Below are 13,754 nucleotides of genomic sequence, written 5' to 3'. Positions count from 1 at the left end.
CGGCTTTCCTCCCAACTGCACCAGTGGACACGTGGTCACACAGCCAGTTTGCAGGACAGGTGCAGGTGCCACACCTGGTGTGCAGGTGGGTGGAGGTCACAAAGACCCCGGGCCACCACGGCGCATGTCAGCTTGACCCTGAAGGCCATGGGAGGGGCATCACAATGTGAAGCAGAACATTGGGGGCACCGCCTGCTCCTCCATTTAGTGCTGGAAGGACCCCCAGGCAGAGATCCTGTGACCCTGATTCTGAAGGCGCTGCTCAGGAGCAGGCATGAAGATGGAAGAGCCACTGATAGGAGGTGGTGGAGAGGTGGATGCTGGGGTCTCCAGGGAGCTGCTGCGAGGGTGCCTGTGGGATATCTGCACTCCTCAGAGCTTCCTGAACAGGGGGCTCTTCCTAAACAGATGCCGCTCCCAAGGCTGCCTCTGGATCACAGGGCACAGACCGGGTCTCCAGTCTCTTTTCCTCCCCATCTCCTCATTGCTCCCACAGCAACTCTCTCCTGTGGTCTCTCTATCTAAACAATCTGCTGCCTGCTGGGTCCCAAGCAACATGAAGAGCAAGAAAGCTACCAAGTACTAGTTTTAATTTATACAATACATTACAGCTCACAAACATATTTTGTCCATTAATAAAGCTCTTGAAAACCAATTGTATGTGGATTAAAGATACAGTGAATCAACTTGTGAAGCTATTTTAGAAATAAACAAAATTGGGCCAGGCGTGGTGGCTCACGCCTGTAATCCCAGCACTTTGGGAGGCCGAGGCAGGCACATCACCTGAGGTCAGGAGTTCGAGACCAGATTGACCAATAGAGTTAAACACCGTGTCTACTAAAAATACAAAATTAACTGGGTGTGGTGGTGCATGCCTGTGACCCCAGCTACTCAAGCGGCTGAGGCAGGAGGATCACTTGAACCCAGGAGGCAGAGGTTGCAGTGAGCTGAGATTGTGCCACTGCATGAACCAACCTGGGCAACAAGAGCGGAACTCCGACTCAAAAAGAAAATAATAATAAATAAAAAATAAATGAAATTGATGCTTCTTCATTCCAATCACAGCTTCATCCAGTCCTTGCTGACAGCACAAAATTCCAGGCAAATGGGACAGAGTCCACGTCAGCGTTCACACACTAACAGACATAGAGAGCAAGCCACGTTTTGTGGCCACATTAAAATAGTAAAGAGAAAGAGATTAATTTTATTGACATACTTTATTTGGTCCAGTATTTCCAAAATATAATTTCAACATGTAGGTAAAATAATACAACTGTTGATAACATATTTTGAATTTTGGTACAAACTCTTTGAAAGATGGTGTACGTTTCAGACTGGCGACATTTCACGAGCTTCACGTCTAAATGTCAGGAAGCCTAGCATTGTTCACAACACCAGGGTGGGAGAAATGTGGAAGATGAATGTCCTGGGACTGACAGTGGAGCTTTTGAGGGGCAGAGTTTTTACAATTCTGGAAACGTGGGTGCCAGGGTGCACATGTCAAAGATCTGTGAGGGGACAGCTGAGGGGAGGATGAAAAGAAAAAATCCCAGTGACCGTAGACAGGCTGTGGTTAATACTAACAACAAGAAGAGTGCCACCCAAAATTACTAAAATTACAAGAAAATAGACACTGGAAAAGAATGGCAGGCACCAGACAGGACTGACAGAGAAACTAACCCAAGGAAATTAAGTAAATAGAGTAAAAGGTAACAAAATATCGTCAGGGAGATACACAGTAACAGGCTGACCTGAAGAGGACAGATCTACTCCCGGTAACTGAAAGGTCCTGTTGAAAATAGCTGAACAAGCACAGGGGAGTGAGAATGGAGGCAGATGAAAACCATCACACCAGCCGGACATGGTGGCTCACGCCTGTAATCCCAGCAATTTGGGAGGCCGAGGCAGGTGGATCACCGGAGGTCAGGAGTTCGAGACCTGTGGGTAATCACCCATCTGGGCACCAAGGAAGAAGAGCTAAGCAGATCCCTGGCACAACTAGTGCCTGAAGAATATCTTGGTTTATAGTGTTATTACTCAGTTATTTCCTTTATATAATCCTTTATATATAATCATATATTCATTTATTGTCAAACAATTCATGCCTGAAGAATATCTTATTACTCAGTTATTTCCATCTATATATCTTAGTTGATTGTCAGAGGAATGCCTAGAGCAGACACAGTACAGAGCATGAATTAAGGGATAAACAGCTATACATATATAATCATACCTTGCTTATAGTCAGAGGAATGTCTAGAACAGACATGGTGCAGAGTACGATTTAAGGGAAAAACAGTTATTACCAGGACAAGAATCTACGGCCCAGATGGTAGTGTCCCTGCCTGAAAAGGCACGTGCGACATGGCAGGCCGGCCCAGGCGGCAGTGTTCCGTACTGTAAAGATACTCGCTGTATGGCAGGCTTGGAGCAAAAGTTACTCCTCCTGAAAAGGAGTTGCAGGACTTTGCATCCAGTTCTTGTGGAAAGCTGGCCTCAAGTTAGCAAGCCCATAAGCGTCTGAGGGCTTAAAATCCCTCTGGTATAACCGCAGCTAGGTGGCTGCACACCTTGTCAGCTCTGTTGCTAGGTACTAACTCAAAGCATCCTCCTATAGAAATCACTGGAAGCTGCCAGCAGGTGGCTGTATACCCTATCAGCTCTTTAGCTACTGTGCTGATTCAAAGCATCCGCCTATAGAATTCCTTAGAAGTAGGCTGCCCCGAGATAAGAGATATTGCACACTGTACCCTCTTCACTGTGCACGGCCCACCTCCTTGCCTTGGTGAACTAATGGGGGTGGACCCCTTGCTGCACCCGGCTCACCTCCTTGCCTCAGTGACCTAATGGGGGAGGACACTTTGCTTATCGCACACGTGATTGTCTTGACCCTATCACTGTTCTTAAGATGTCCTCACTCACTACCCTGCCCCTTAACCTATACCCAATAAATACAGATGCTCTTGAACGTTCAGGACCTCTCCTGCCTCCGCTCGTAGGTGGCGTGCCCTCCCACCCTCTCCCGGCAGACTAGCTGTCTTTTCCAGTCATTCGGTGTCTTGTCTCTTTATTTCTCGGATCCTGCGCCTCAGCACAGCGATAGGGGGGACACCCCACGACGCTAGTAGGGCTGACCCTACAGAGACCAGCCTGGCCAGTATGGTGAAACCCTGTCTCTACTAAAAAAAAAAAAAAAAAAAAAAAAAAAAATTAGCTGGGCGAGGTGGCAGATGCCTGTAGTCCCATCTACTAGGGAGGCTCAGGCAGGAGAACAGCACTCCAGCCTGGGCCACAGAGGGAGACTCCGTCTCAAAAAAAAAAAAAAAAAAAAAAAAAAAAAAACAGCAGGAAGGCCAAGCCCAAGATTTCCCAAACGTGATGTTTTGAGAGGAAGGTTGAGAAACACGAGTGAGGAAGATGCACTATATACCTAACGGATGTTCCTGGAGGTGAATACAGGAAAAATGGAGGTAAGTATCAGTGAAAACAATGTTTTCCCATAAGAAGAAAGCATGACCTTCTACACGGAAATGAGAGAATGCATGTTAAGTAGCATAAACAGAAACGACCGCACTGTGGAAAGATTCTAAGAAAGATCTGGGAGAGGTTAAAGCTATTAAAAAAAAAAAAGTCCACCACTAGAACTTTTTAAAAGAAATACTAAACTAGGTCTAAAGCTAACATATGCAATGAAAGTATATACACTTAATAATTCATGATGTTAAAATAACAGAATGTTTAGTTTGAAAAATTAAACATTTGAAATTCAAATTAAAATTTTGAAAAATTAACTGGGAAAAAATCGTATCTTATATCAACAGTTATAAATTAGCTGTAAGAAAATTAACTTTATACATGAGAATCTCTTATATTTTTCTGTTTCTGAACAAGGAAGTGAAGCGTAACACCACCTGGTAAATCTCCAAAGCGAAGACAGATCGCCCTAAGCTGACCCAGACCGAGAGTGCATTGCCCTGAGGGTCCCAAGAGCAGGCACCGTCCCCAGGTCCTACGCGGTCCGGGAAGTGGACGATGTCCCCAGGGTCCCGGGGCGGACACCGTCCCCATGATGCTCTGACCCTTCTAGGAAGTCCCGGGTGGGAGGGAGGCTGGCGTGGCCGCACAGCGCCCTGATCCTCTGAAACAATCCTCGCAAGCCCCACCCGCCTCCGCCTGCTCCTCTGTTAAAGAACTAAAGATGCCCTCGGCCTGCCGGCTGAGCGAGCACAATCCCTACACCGGGGTAGTAAGTCTCCATATTACAGGGAACAGCTGGAAATACCGCGATATCTGGACCTAGTAAACGCCATAAAACTATCGCGAGAGGAAAGAAGCGCAGGTCTCGTGACAAGAGAAGATCTCACGAGAGGAGACTTGGCGCCTTCCACTGGGGACTCTGGCCAGGCCGGGTTCCGCGGCTGCTGTGAGGGCAGGCTTCCCCGCACCATGCCGTCCGCGTTCTCCGTCAGCTCTTTCCCTGTCAGCATCCCGGCTGTACTCAAGGTAACTCGCTGCCTGCGTAAACACCAGTTCGGGCGAGGACGGCCGAGAGCCGCGAGCTCTACCCCACAGAGCTACTCGCCTGTGGCCAAGAAGGCGGCGGTCGTGGGCGGGGTCTTGCGGCGGGGCATGCGCGTTGGGCGGAGTCCTGGGACCTGTGGGCGTGGCTCGGTGCTGGGCGGTGGAGCGTGCGGTGGGCGGGGTCCTGGGACCTGTGGGCGTGGGTCGCGGCGGTGGAGCGAGCGCTGGGCGGGGTCCTGGGAAATGTGGGTATGGCTCGGGGGCCGGGCGGCGGAGCGCGCACTGGGCGGTGTCCTGGGTCCTGTGGCAGTGACTCGGGACCGGAAGTTGGGGCGAGCGCGCTGGGCGGGGTCATGGGCCCTGTGGGTGTGGCTCGGGTCGGGCGGTGGAGCGTGCGGTGGGCGGGGTCCCGGGACCTGTGGGCGTGGCTCGGGCCTCGAGCGTGCGCGGTGGGCGGGGCCTGGACTGGGCGGGCGTGGCTGGGCTGTGTGGGCGGAGCGCGAGCGGCAGGGCTTTGTTCGTGTGGGAAGTGCATGCGGGCGTGTCCTGCGCCGTGCAGGCAGGGCTTGGGTAGTGTGGGCGGATCTTGGCAGTGTGGCGGGGCGTGCGTGGTGGACCCTAATAGTGGCACGTGGCGCGGAGGAACCCTGCCCCTGTGTGGACGGGGGCGCGCCGTGCCTACCGTGTCCGGCTGGTCCTTGGGGAGCCCTCACCCCGAGTGCGTACTTGATGGGATCTGGGCAGAAAGCCGTGCTCCCCTCGTCTCCCTGACTCTGGCCTTCTGGTCGGTGCATTGATGGGAGCAGATGCGCTTGTGCTCTTGTCTCCTGGTGCGGCTCTCGAGAGGCCGCTGCGTCTCCATCAGAGAGCAGCGACGCTTCCAGGAGTTCTGGAGGTCAGTGCGGGGCTTGTCTCATGCAGAAGGGCGCGCGAGGGCATGGGGAGGGTTGAGGACTGCTGGGGTTGGCATCTGAGCATCAGGTGAGAACTGGGCAGCAATGGAACTGAGCTTGGCTACTGTAGGTCCTGCAGCCAGACACTGCCCCCAGGTACGGCAGAGTCCCGGGGAGTCCAGGAGGCAGCAGAGTGCAGCACTGTCTGGAGGGTTCAGAGTGTCGCAGAGAGGTTGGAGAAAATCACGTCGCGCGCGTGGTGGTGGCTCTGAATCCCCAAGACTTTCAGTACTAAGGAGCCTGAAATAACCAGCGTTTTACCTTTGGGGCTGAGCCACGTGCATCTCTTTGAAGAAGTCGTGTAATTTCCTTGTCATCACCAATTATCATCGCTTTAGGGGTGGTAATTCCTTTCATTACGCCCAGCTTAAAAACGTGATTTTGTTCCACAAACGAAAGGGGCACGTCAGGGATGCCCTCAGTTCTATGTGCTTGAACTTTGAATTCGATGGATTAAAGTTGCTCTGGGGGGAGAATCCTGCTTCCATCCTCCCCGTTCCTTCTCCCTTTCCTGTCCCCATGCTTCTGTGAGGCCTGGCATTGCTCTCCCCATACCTTGGTGAGTGGCCCCAGGAGGACTCAGGAGTGAGAGGCCCCTGCCCCTGCCCCCTGCCCCCTGCCCGCTTCCCCGCTTCCCTGGGGGAAGGCTGTGGGTGGGCCGTGAGCCCGGCCCTGCGGGGCGGGACAGTGAGTGTCTGCTGCTGTGTTCCTGTAGCAGACGGACTGGACTGAGCCCTGGCTCGTGGGGCTGGCCGCCTTCCACGCGCTCTGCCTGCTCCTCACCTGCTTGTCCTCCTGGAGCTACAGACTACAGATCGGGCACTTCCTGTGCCTAGGTGAGTAGAACACAAACTGCACGACTCAGGTCACTGTGTGAAATGAAGCTGTACGTTGTCTGTGTGTTATAATACGTACATATTTCTACAAGACCTCCCAACCCTCTGTCGTGTGCCTGCTCTTAGGGCACTCCCATATTTCACTCTTGGAAGCTGTAAAGAAAAGTTCCTTTTGGATGTCAGAATTGAAAGGAATCTACTGAGTTCCTGTTGCCCACCGGGGAGGTGCTGAGCACCAGCTGCACACAGGAGAGCTGAGTTTACACAAGACACATCCTCAGGGCAGCTCTGCTTTGAGTGGGAGGAAGATTGCAAACTGCGGAAAAAAAACGTTCTGTGCATAAAATAAGGCATTGCCCAACTTGGTTTCCAGGGTAAGGGCTCCAGAACTTGGAGAAGTTAGGGAGTTGCACAGGCTGACTGAGGAAGATCATTCAGAAAAGCTGAAGTATGGCACAGGGTGTGAAGGGTGAGTAAGATGCTAATAAGAAAAAGAGGGAGCCGGCGACAGCCCTGGGAGGTGACGTGCAGAGACGGAGGTGGATGGAAGGCGTGGGTCAGAGGCAGAGAAACTGCCAGCCCTGCGGGACCTAAGCGCTTCTGACGCTGAGCACTACAAACACGTGTGGGTAGGAGAGGCGAGGAGGCCTGGAGGCCTGGTGCAGGCTCCTCTTGACTCTGGGCGTCGGAGACACACCGAAGATTTTGCTTGGTAGTTAAAAACAACAACTAATTTTAGGTAAGTTTAGTCAGCTGGCTGTGTGCAAAGCGGGAAATCTGAAGAGCTAATCTTAGAAAGACTGGAGAATTGATGAGTGTTGGCATATCCTGTGCACGCGAGGCGGTCAGAGCGAGCTCTGTGTCAAGGGTGTCCTGAGGAGTACTGGGGTGGCCCAGGGAGACAGGGCTCCTTCGCCTCCCACAGCTTCCTGGGGGACACAGCAGCAGAGATTCATCACAGACCTGTGTTGTTGTCACAGTGACAAACGTTGCGATGGAAAACCAAAACCACAGTGAAACTGGAGGAGTGGCCTGATTTAAATCATGCAGCCTCCTGTGACCTCAGTGCAAAAAAGTGCATAGGCAGGAGCCAGGCAGCAAGTCGCTGGCAGCGGTGGGAGCGAATGCCCCACGCAGAGGCCTGAGGCAGGCACCTCGCTTCACCAGCTGAGCTCCTGGATCTGAACAGCTTTCTCAGCTGGAGAATTGCACAGGGCTTTGATGTTTTCGAAGATAAGGGGAAAGATGACTGCTTTCACACCGGGGTGAACTAGACACTGGGCTGCCTGCCGTTACATTTCCTGTGATCTCAAACCAACCTTAGAGTTGGATTTTAGTTGCCCATTTTTATAAATGAAACACACAGAGGTTCTCTGACTCCCTCAGATACACAGCTTATAATCAGCACCATCAAGATTCAGGATTCAGACTCCGCTCCAGGGTGCATTTCAGTAACAGCTGGGAAGAAGCACCTGGTGGCACCCTCCCTGCCCACCGTCTTCCCCCCCGCTTCCCCACCCTCCCCACTCTCCTCCTGTGCCCATCGTCCTCCCCACCATCCTCCCCACACTCCTCCTGTGCCCACCACTTCCTATGTTAGCCCACCCTTCTCATGTGCCCTGCCGTCCTGCTCCTCCTGTCGCTCTCTGGCCCTCCCCTTCTTCCTCTTCCTCCTCTTCCTCCTCCTCCTCCTCCTTTTTCCTCCTCTTTCCTCCTCTTCCTCTTCCTCCTCCCCCTCCCAGGCCCTGCCCTCCCGTTTGGTTCTTTCCCTGTGCCTTCCTTTGCTCTGCTTTATTGAGCGTCTTCCTCCTTCCTGGAGGAAGGCAGTGGAGGGACTGCTACCCTAACCCTAACCCTAACCCCGGTTTAATCTGCTTTTGGATGTGGATCAAGAAGAATGAAGGGATTTTTACATTTTGATTTACCTTAGAAGTTAAGGCATCACATTTTTTTTTTAATTTGCCAAATTATATTTTATTTGATTTTATGGCAGCATGGATCACTGTCTCATGGGTTTGAGACAGCATTATCCATGAATTAGCTGGAGACCCTGGGCCAGTCCCGAAACTCTGTGTGCTCCTGGGAGCACAGTGGCCTCGCCCGGCCCCCGCCAGCTGCTGCCCTCCCTCAGCACCCCCGGAGCTGTCCGCTCCCCTCCTGTGGTCATCTCGGTGGCAGTGCCCAGGGCAGCCTGGGACATGTAAGCGTGAAAAGCCCTTGCTTGTCAGCTCTGGGTCTTGTGGCTCTCAGCTCCTGCTGCCGTGTCCTGTGGGGTTGAACTGCGGCTGCTGTCCCTGGGGAAATGCAGGAGGCGCAGCCATGCCTGGTGCAGCCTGGGGCCTCAGGGCGCGTCCGGCCGTGGCTCTGCAGCTGCTGAGCTGAGCTCGGGCTCTGACTGAGCCGTAGGTTGCTGGAGCGCTGGGGTGCTGCTGACCTTGCTTTTGTTTCTGCTAAGAGGGCGAGTCCTATAACTTGACAGCGTTAGGATGTTTACCTGACATTATGTTTCAAATTAAAGTGACAGTTCTCTTCAGTTTCTGCTGTAAAGAATGTATAACTTTATAATGAGTCATGTAATGGGTCATCTAAATTCTAACATGACTTATATCTTTCTTCAGTAATCTTAGTCTACTGTGCTGAATACATCAATGAGGTGGCTGCAATGAACTGGAGGTGAGCTGCCCCCGGGCCTGCGGCCAGGTCTCTGCAGGGGTGTCCCTGGAAACCGCCCTCACAGCCAGGGAGACTCTAGGAGGAGACAGTGAATCCTAACACAGCAACTGCGCACATGCTGTGCCTGTGCGTGCAACGGGTGTGGGCTCCAGGGCAGCCCTTTCCGAGCACAGAGCTCCAGGGTGATGCTGGCGGAAGCCTCTGATGGCACAGCCAGAGAAGTGGCCATGGGAATATGAGCTGCTGAATAGAAACAGCGTTTTAGAGAACGTGGCCCACACTGGCCTTAGCCGTGCTCTGCTCCTTGGACTGTGGCGGCTGCTCCATGGGGAGTCTGGACCCCAGTACGGGGCTCTGGGTGGTCTGGGGCACCTGCTGTCTCACCCCCAGCCCCAAGTCCTAATGTCAGGGGCCACCGCTGCTGGTAGCCCTGGCCCTGTGTTCTCTGCCCCCTCCTCCATCCCTGGCTTCACCTCGGGGAGCTGGGACCCAGCACCTGCCCGGGGTGAACTGCACAGCCTCTGTCATGTAATACCCACCTGGCCTTACTGTTTTCAAATGGCCTGTGAGCTAAAAATGGTTTTTACATTTTAAAATATAAAGCAAAAATAAAACCGCCAGACTCTGAGCAGGAAGGAGCTGAGACTGTGGCCTCATGGCCCGTAAGCCCTAAGCGCTGACCCTGGGCCGTCACTGAACGGGGTTGCTGAGCGCTCCCTGAAATCCTTGGCTTAGACTCGCCCTGTTTCCCGAACCCTCCCCTGACTCTGCCTCCTGCCTGCTCAGCCTTTCTCCCCAGGACAGTGTCCGTCTCTTTCCTTCTCCTCCCTCCTCCCTTCTTAGCAGTAAGTGGCTCCCTGGGGACCCCGCCTCTCCTCCTGGACACAGGGCCTTCACGTGGCTCAGTCCCAGGAGTGGTGCTCAGTCCTTGGTGACCCTGACCTTGTACGGAGGCTGGCGCAGTGCCCTCCTCCTCCCTGAAGCCCTCCCACACCTGGCTCCAGGGTGTAGCACCTTCCTGGCTCTCCCATTCCCGGTGGCCTCAGCCTCCTGGCTGTGCTGCTCCGGCGTCTCCGGATAGCAGAAGTGCTGGGTTTCTTGCCTGTCCCACTCACTGGGCACCAGGATGTCTAACAAATGTCTCAAAATTCACACTTCAGGCCGACTGCTCTGCTTCCCCTTCTTTATAGAGGCGTCTTCTCCCTCAGCTTCTTAGACCAGAGACGTCACAGCACATCGTTCAGGAAGTGCTGTCCCTCCACCTTTAAGGCCAGCCATGAGCCCACTGTGTTCCGTGCCCTTCACCCCAGCTTTGCCAGCCTGCTGCTGACACGCAGTCCCTAAGCCATCCCCGTACTGCTCAGCCTCTCGCATGTTCTGAGGAGGCGCGGGCCTCAGCTGGGCACTGCCCCTCAGAACGTTCCAGAGTGTCCCCAGGTCACTCCGAGCAAACGCGGAGTCACACAGTGGTGCCCTGTGGCCTCCTGCTAGCTCTGTCCCAGCCGCTCCTAGCTGTGCCTGCGAGTCCACGAGGCCCCCTCACCCGCCACAGCCTTCACGTTTCTGTGTAAGCGTGGTCACCGCATGCTCGGACTGGCTGCGTGTTAATTCTGGGCCTCCTGTGGTCTAGAGTGAAGTGCCAGTGAGGCGGGCACCCCGTGCGCACGAGGCGTTGACCCGCGGCCCGCTGCACATCGTTACTAGCTCTGTGTGGGGTGTTTCCCATGCTGGCTGCTGAGAGCAGAATAAACACCCACGTGCAGATCCTCCGCCCTCCCTGGCGCTGCACGTTTGTGCAAGGGGAGATCTTCTGCCTCCCTCAGTCTCTTCTGCCAAAGAGGCGCCGGTGCTGGCAGCAGGACGGCTGCTGTGAGAGCCAAAGGGATGGGAGGGTCCCGGTGCGGCTGTGGAGTGGACGCAGCTGCTCTCCCTTCCTCATTTACGGGGATTATTGATGCTGCTTTGTAGGTTCTAAGGATTTCAGGTCATCAGTGTCTTCCAGCTGAGGTCAGATGTGCCGCTGACCCAGAGGGGCTGCTGGGTGTCATCTCCCTGCCTGGGAGGCCTTGGGGTCTTCCCCATGCTACAGGGTGGGGTCTCCCTGCGTGGGAGACTCTGGGGTCTTCCCCGTGCTACAGGGTGGGGTCCCCATGCCATAGGAGGCCTCTGGGTCTTCCCCAAGCTACAGGGTGGGGTCTCCCTGCCTGGGAGACTCTGGGGTCTTCCCCGTGATACAGGGTGGGGTCTCCCTGCCTGGGAGACTCTGGGGTCTTCCCCGTGATACAGGGTGGGGTCTCCCTGCCTGGGAGACTCTGGGGTCTTCCCCGTGATACAGGGTGGGGTCTCCCTGCCTGGGAGACTCTGGGGTCTTCCCCGTGCTACAGGGTGGGGTCTCCCTGGCTTGGGAGGCCTCGGGGTCTTCCCCGTGCTGCAGGGTGGCGTCTCCCTGTCCTGTGGCCCAGTGTGTTTTCTTCATGGGCATTGCATTTGGGACAGTGCAGTGGAGACGGTGGCTGCTCCCAAGGGTGGGCTCAGTGAGGGGGCTGCTTCCGCCTCAGTCCACAGCAGCTTTCTCCAGAGTCTTAGTAAAATAGACGGTGTCACTAGAGCCTGTTTCGTTGTACTGCCTAGTAATGTTTTGGTTTTGTTTTTTAAACAGATTATTTTCAAAGTACCAGTATTTCGACTCCAGGGGCATGTTCATTTCTGTGGTGTTTTCAGCGCCGCTGCTGGTGAACGCCATGGTCATTGTGGTAAGTACAGACAGACACTCGTGCGCTTTCTTCCTGTATATCTTTTTCAAATCTAAACATGTTCCAAACAATTGTGTTTAGATTATGTGGGTGCGGAAGACGTTGAATGTGATGACTGATCTGAAGAACGCACAAGAGAGAAGAAAGGAGAAGAAACGGAGAAGGAAGGAGGACTGAGAGGCAGCAGCCGCTTGGGGTTTGCGTCCTGCAGTCCACCTGGCCGCTGCAAGTGCTGAACTGCACGTGGCGTGGGCTTCCTTCCACCTGAGCCGGGGTTGGAAAAACGGTTGCTTTATTTTAATATCCGCAGTGATAGGCACACACTGAAGTCGACTTTTCAGCCAGCGCCGAAGGTGTCCGTCAGGACATGCGTCTTCCGGCGTCTGACCTTTGTAGTCGGGCCATGGGAACGGTCTCTGCAGAGCTTTACAACTGGGAGTTTGATTTGAAGAAGTCCATGTCATCTGTGTAACTAGTACTTATTATAGCCTGTTCACAATATTAAATATGAAACTCAGTAGTAAACAGTGCCACCCTGTGCGTGGGCACCATGCCCTGCTCTTACTGTTTTCTAGTGCATGCAGCGGTTCGCAGTAGGTGTTTTTGCCTTCCAGGACATGGGGCAAAGTGTGGAGACACTTCTGCTTGTCACTGGAGGGGCTGGGGCTCCTGGCCTCTCCTGTGGAGCCCAGGGGTCATGCAGAGCGTCCTGTGTGCCTGGGTCAGCCGCACCACTCACGTGGCTTGACGTGAAATGTCAGCAGTGCTGGGCCAGAGAGACCTTGGAAGGAAGCTCTTGGAAAAGCTGCTGTATCTTGGTTTGATGAACCAATTCCCAAGAGGCTAGGTCCTCTCTAACAAAGTTACGGGCTGCTTGACTGAAAGCAGTGGAAGTCCTGCAGTCAGCACTCCATGGAGAGCGTCTTTCCTGAGTGCCACGGTGTCCTGTTGGCTCAGGTGCTCGGGGACACAGTGCTCTCAGTTCTGTTAGGGCAGGCATACTGTTACTTTGCAATATCCACTTTATCAAGTAGCTCCTGCCCAGGAGCTTTTGGTTCCTGTCACATCTGGACCTGTAGTTTGAGAATGACAGGTGGTTAGAGACCCAGATATTTAAAACTAGGTGTTCACTGCGGGAATGCTCATTGCGCGTCGTACCTGATAGCGTGCCTAATTGCGCATTTCTGGAAGTTACCAACTCAAAATGTAAATGGCACAGTTAACTTTGAGTAGACAAGCTTGGAAGAAAATGAGGTGCAGAGGTTGCCAGCCACGCCTGTGCCCCTCTCGGGCCTTTGTGGCTGACAGGTGGGACGGGAAGATGATTAAGGCGACGTGTCCTCCCCCGGCATTGTCCAGGGCCGCTGTGTGGATATTTGACTTAGCTAACACAAAATAAACCAGGGAGATTTTAGAGACTGTACGTTTTTAGTGTAACATTTTCACCATCTAATACGGTGTGGCTGTGTGTCCCACCCAAATCTCATCTCGAACTGTGATCCCCATGTGTCGAGGGAGGGAGCTGCTGGAGGTGACTGGATCATGGGGGTGGTTTCCCCATGCTGTTCTCCTGATAGTGAAGGAGTTCTCACAAGATCTGGTGGTTTTTCAAATGGCCGTTGCTCTCACTGTCTCCTGCCACCTGTGAAGAAGGTGCTTGCTTTCCCCTTTGCCCTCTGCCACGATTGTAAGTTTCCCGAGGCCTCCCTCCCACGTGGAACTGAGTCAGTTAAACCTCTTGTTTATAAATTATCAGGTCTCAGATAGTACCTTTATAGCAGTGTGAGAGCAGACTGATGCATCATCCATATGTTATTTGGGCTTAACTCAATGTGGGGCCGTGCGATTGTATCTGTTTGACTGTGATAAGATAGCGTAACAGTGTTGCTAGCTCTGCGTGAATTCAATGCTGATGACGTGTCAGCGCGAAACCGTGACGTGTGTTCTTTGGTTTCCACTCAGAGTATGTACATCTGTGTTTTGGAACAGTTAGATTTTGTTTTCATAAGAACAACCTT

General features: G+C 53.4%; 1 protein-coding gene across 2 annotated transcripts; it reads left to right on the top strand.

The window, feature by feature from the left end:
* Positions 1–4,319: 4,319 nt before the first annotated feature.
* On the top strand, positions 4,320–13,155 carry TMEM18 (transmembrane protein 18). 2 transcript variants are annotated; one of them, XM_012437268.3, is made up of 5 exons: positions 4,320–4,503; positions 6,190–6,310; positions 8,929–8,983; positions 11,643–11,736; positions 11,818–13,155. In XM_012437268.3, exons 1-5 carry the CDS (start codon positions 4,447–4,449, stop codon positions 11,911–11,913), a joined length of 423 nt encoding a protein of 140 aa, XP_012292691.1. In that variant the 5' UTR covers positions 4,320–4,446; the 3' UTR covers positions 11,914–13,155. The 2 variants fall into 2 exon arrangements, with proteins under 2 accessions (XP_012292691.1, XP_064219865.1); XM_064363795.1 differs by lacking the exon at positions 4,320–4,503 and adding an exon at positions 5,041–5,416.
* Positions 13,156–13,754: the final 599 nt, after the last annotated feature.

Source organism: Aotus nancymaae, unplaced genomic scaffold (genome assembly GCF_030222135.1).
Source record: "Aotus nancymaae isolate 86718 unplaced genomic scaffold, 86718_ANA_hifiasm-v0.15.2.pri h1tg000057l, whole genome shotgun sequence".
NCBI classification, from domain to species: Eukaryota; Metazoa; Chordata; class Mammalia; order Primates; family Aotidae; genus Aotus; species Aotus nancymaae.
Note: the sequence above shows the minus strand (reverse complement) of the source record. Positions and strands in the feature narration are given on the sequence as shown.

Coding starts and splice junctions, on each gene's coding strand:
- TMEM18 (XM_064363795.1), top strand. CDS start 5,318: ATGGGAGCAGATGCGCTTGTGCTCTTGTCTCCTGGTGCGGCTCTCGAG. Junction 5,417..6,189: donor CGCTTCCAGGAGTTCTGGAG/GTCAGTGCGGGG, acceptor GTGTTCCTGTAG/CAGACGGACTGGACTGAGCC. Junction 8,984..11,642: donor GTGGCTGCAATGAACTGGAG/GTGAGCTGCCCC, acceptor TTTTTTAAACAG/ATTATTTTCAAAGTACCAGT.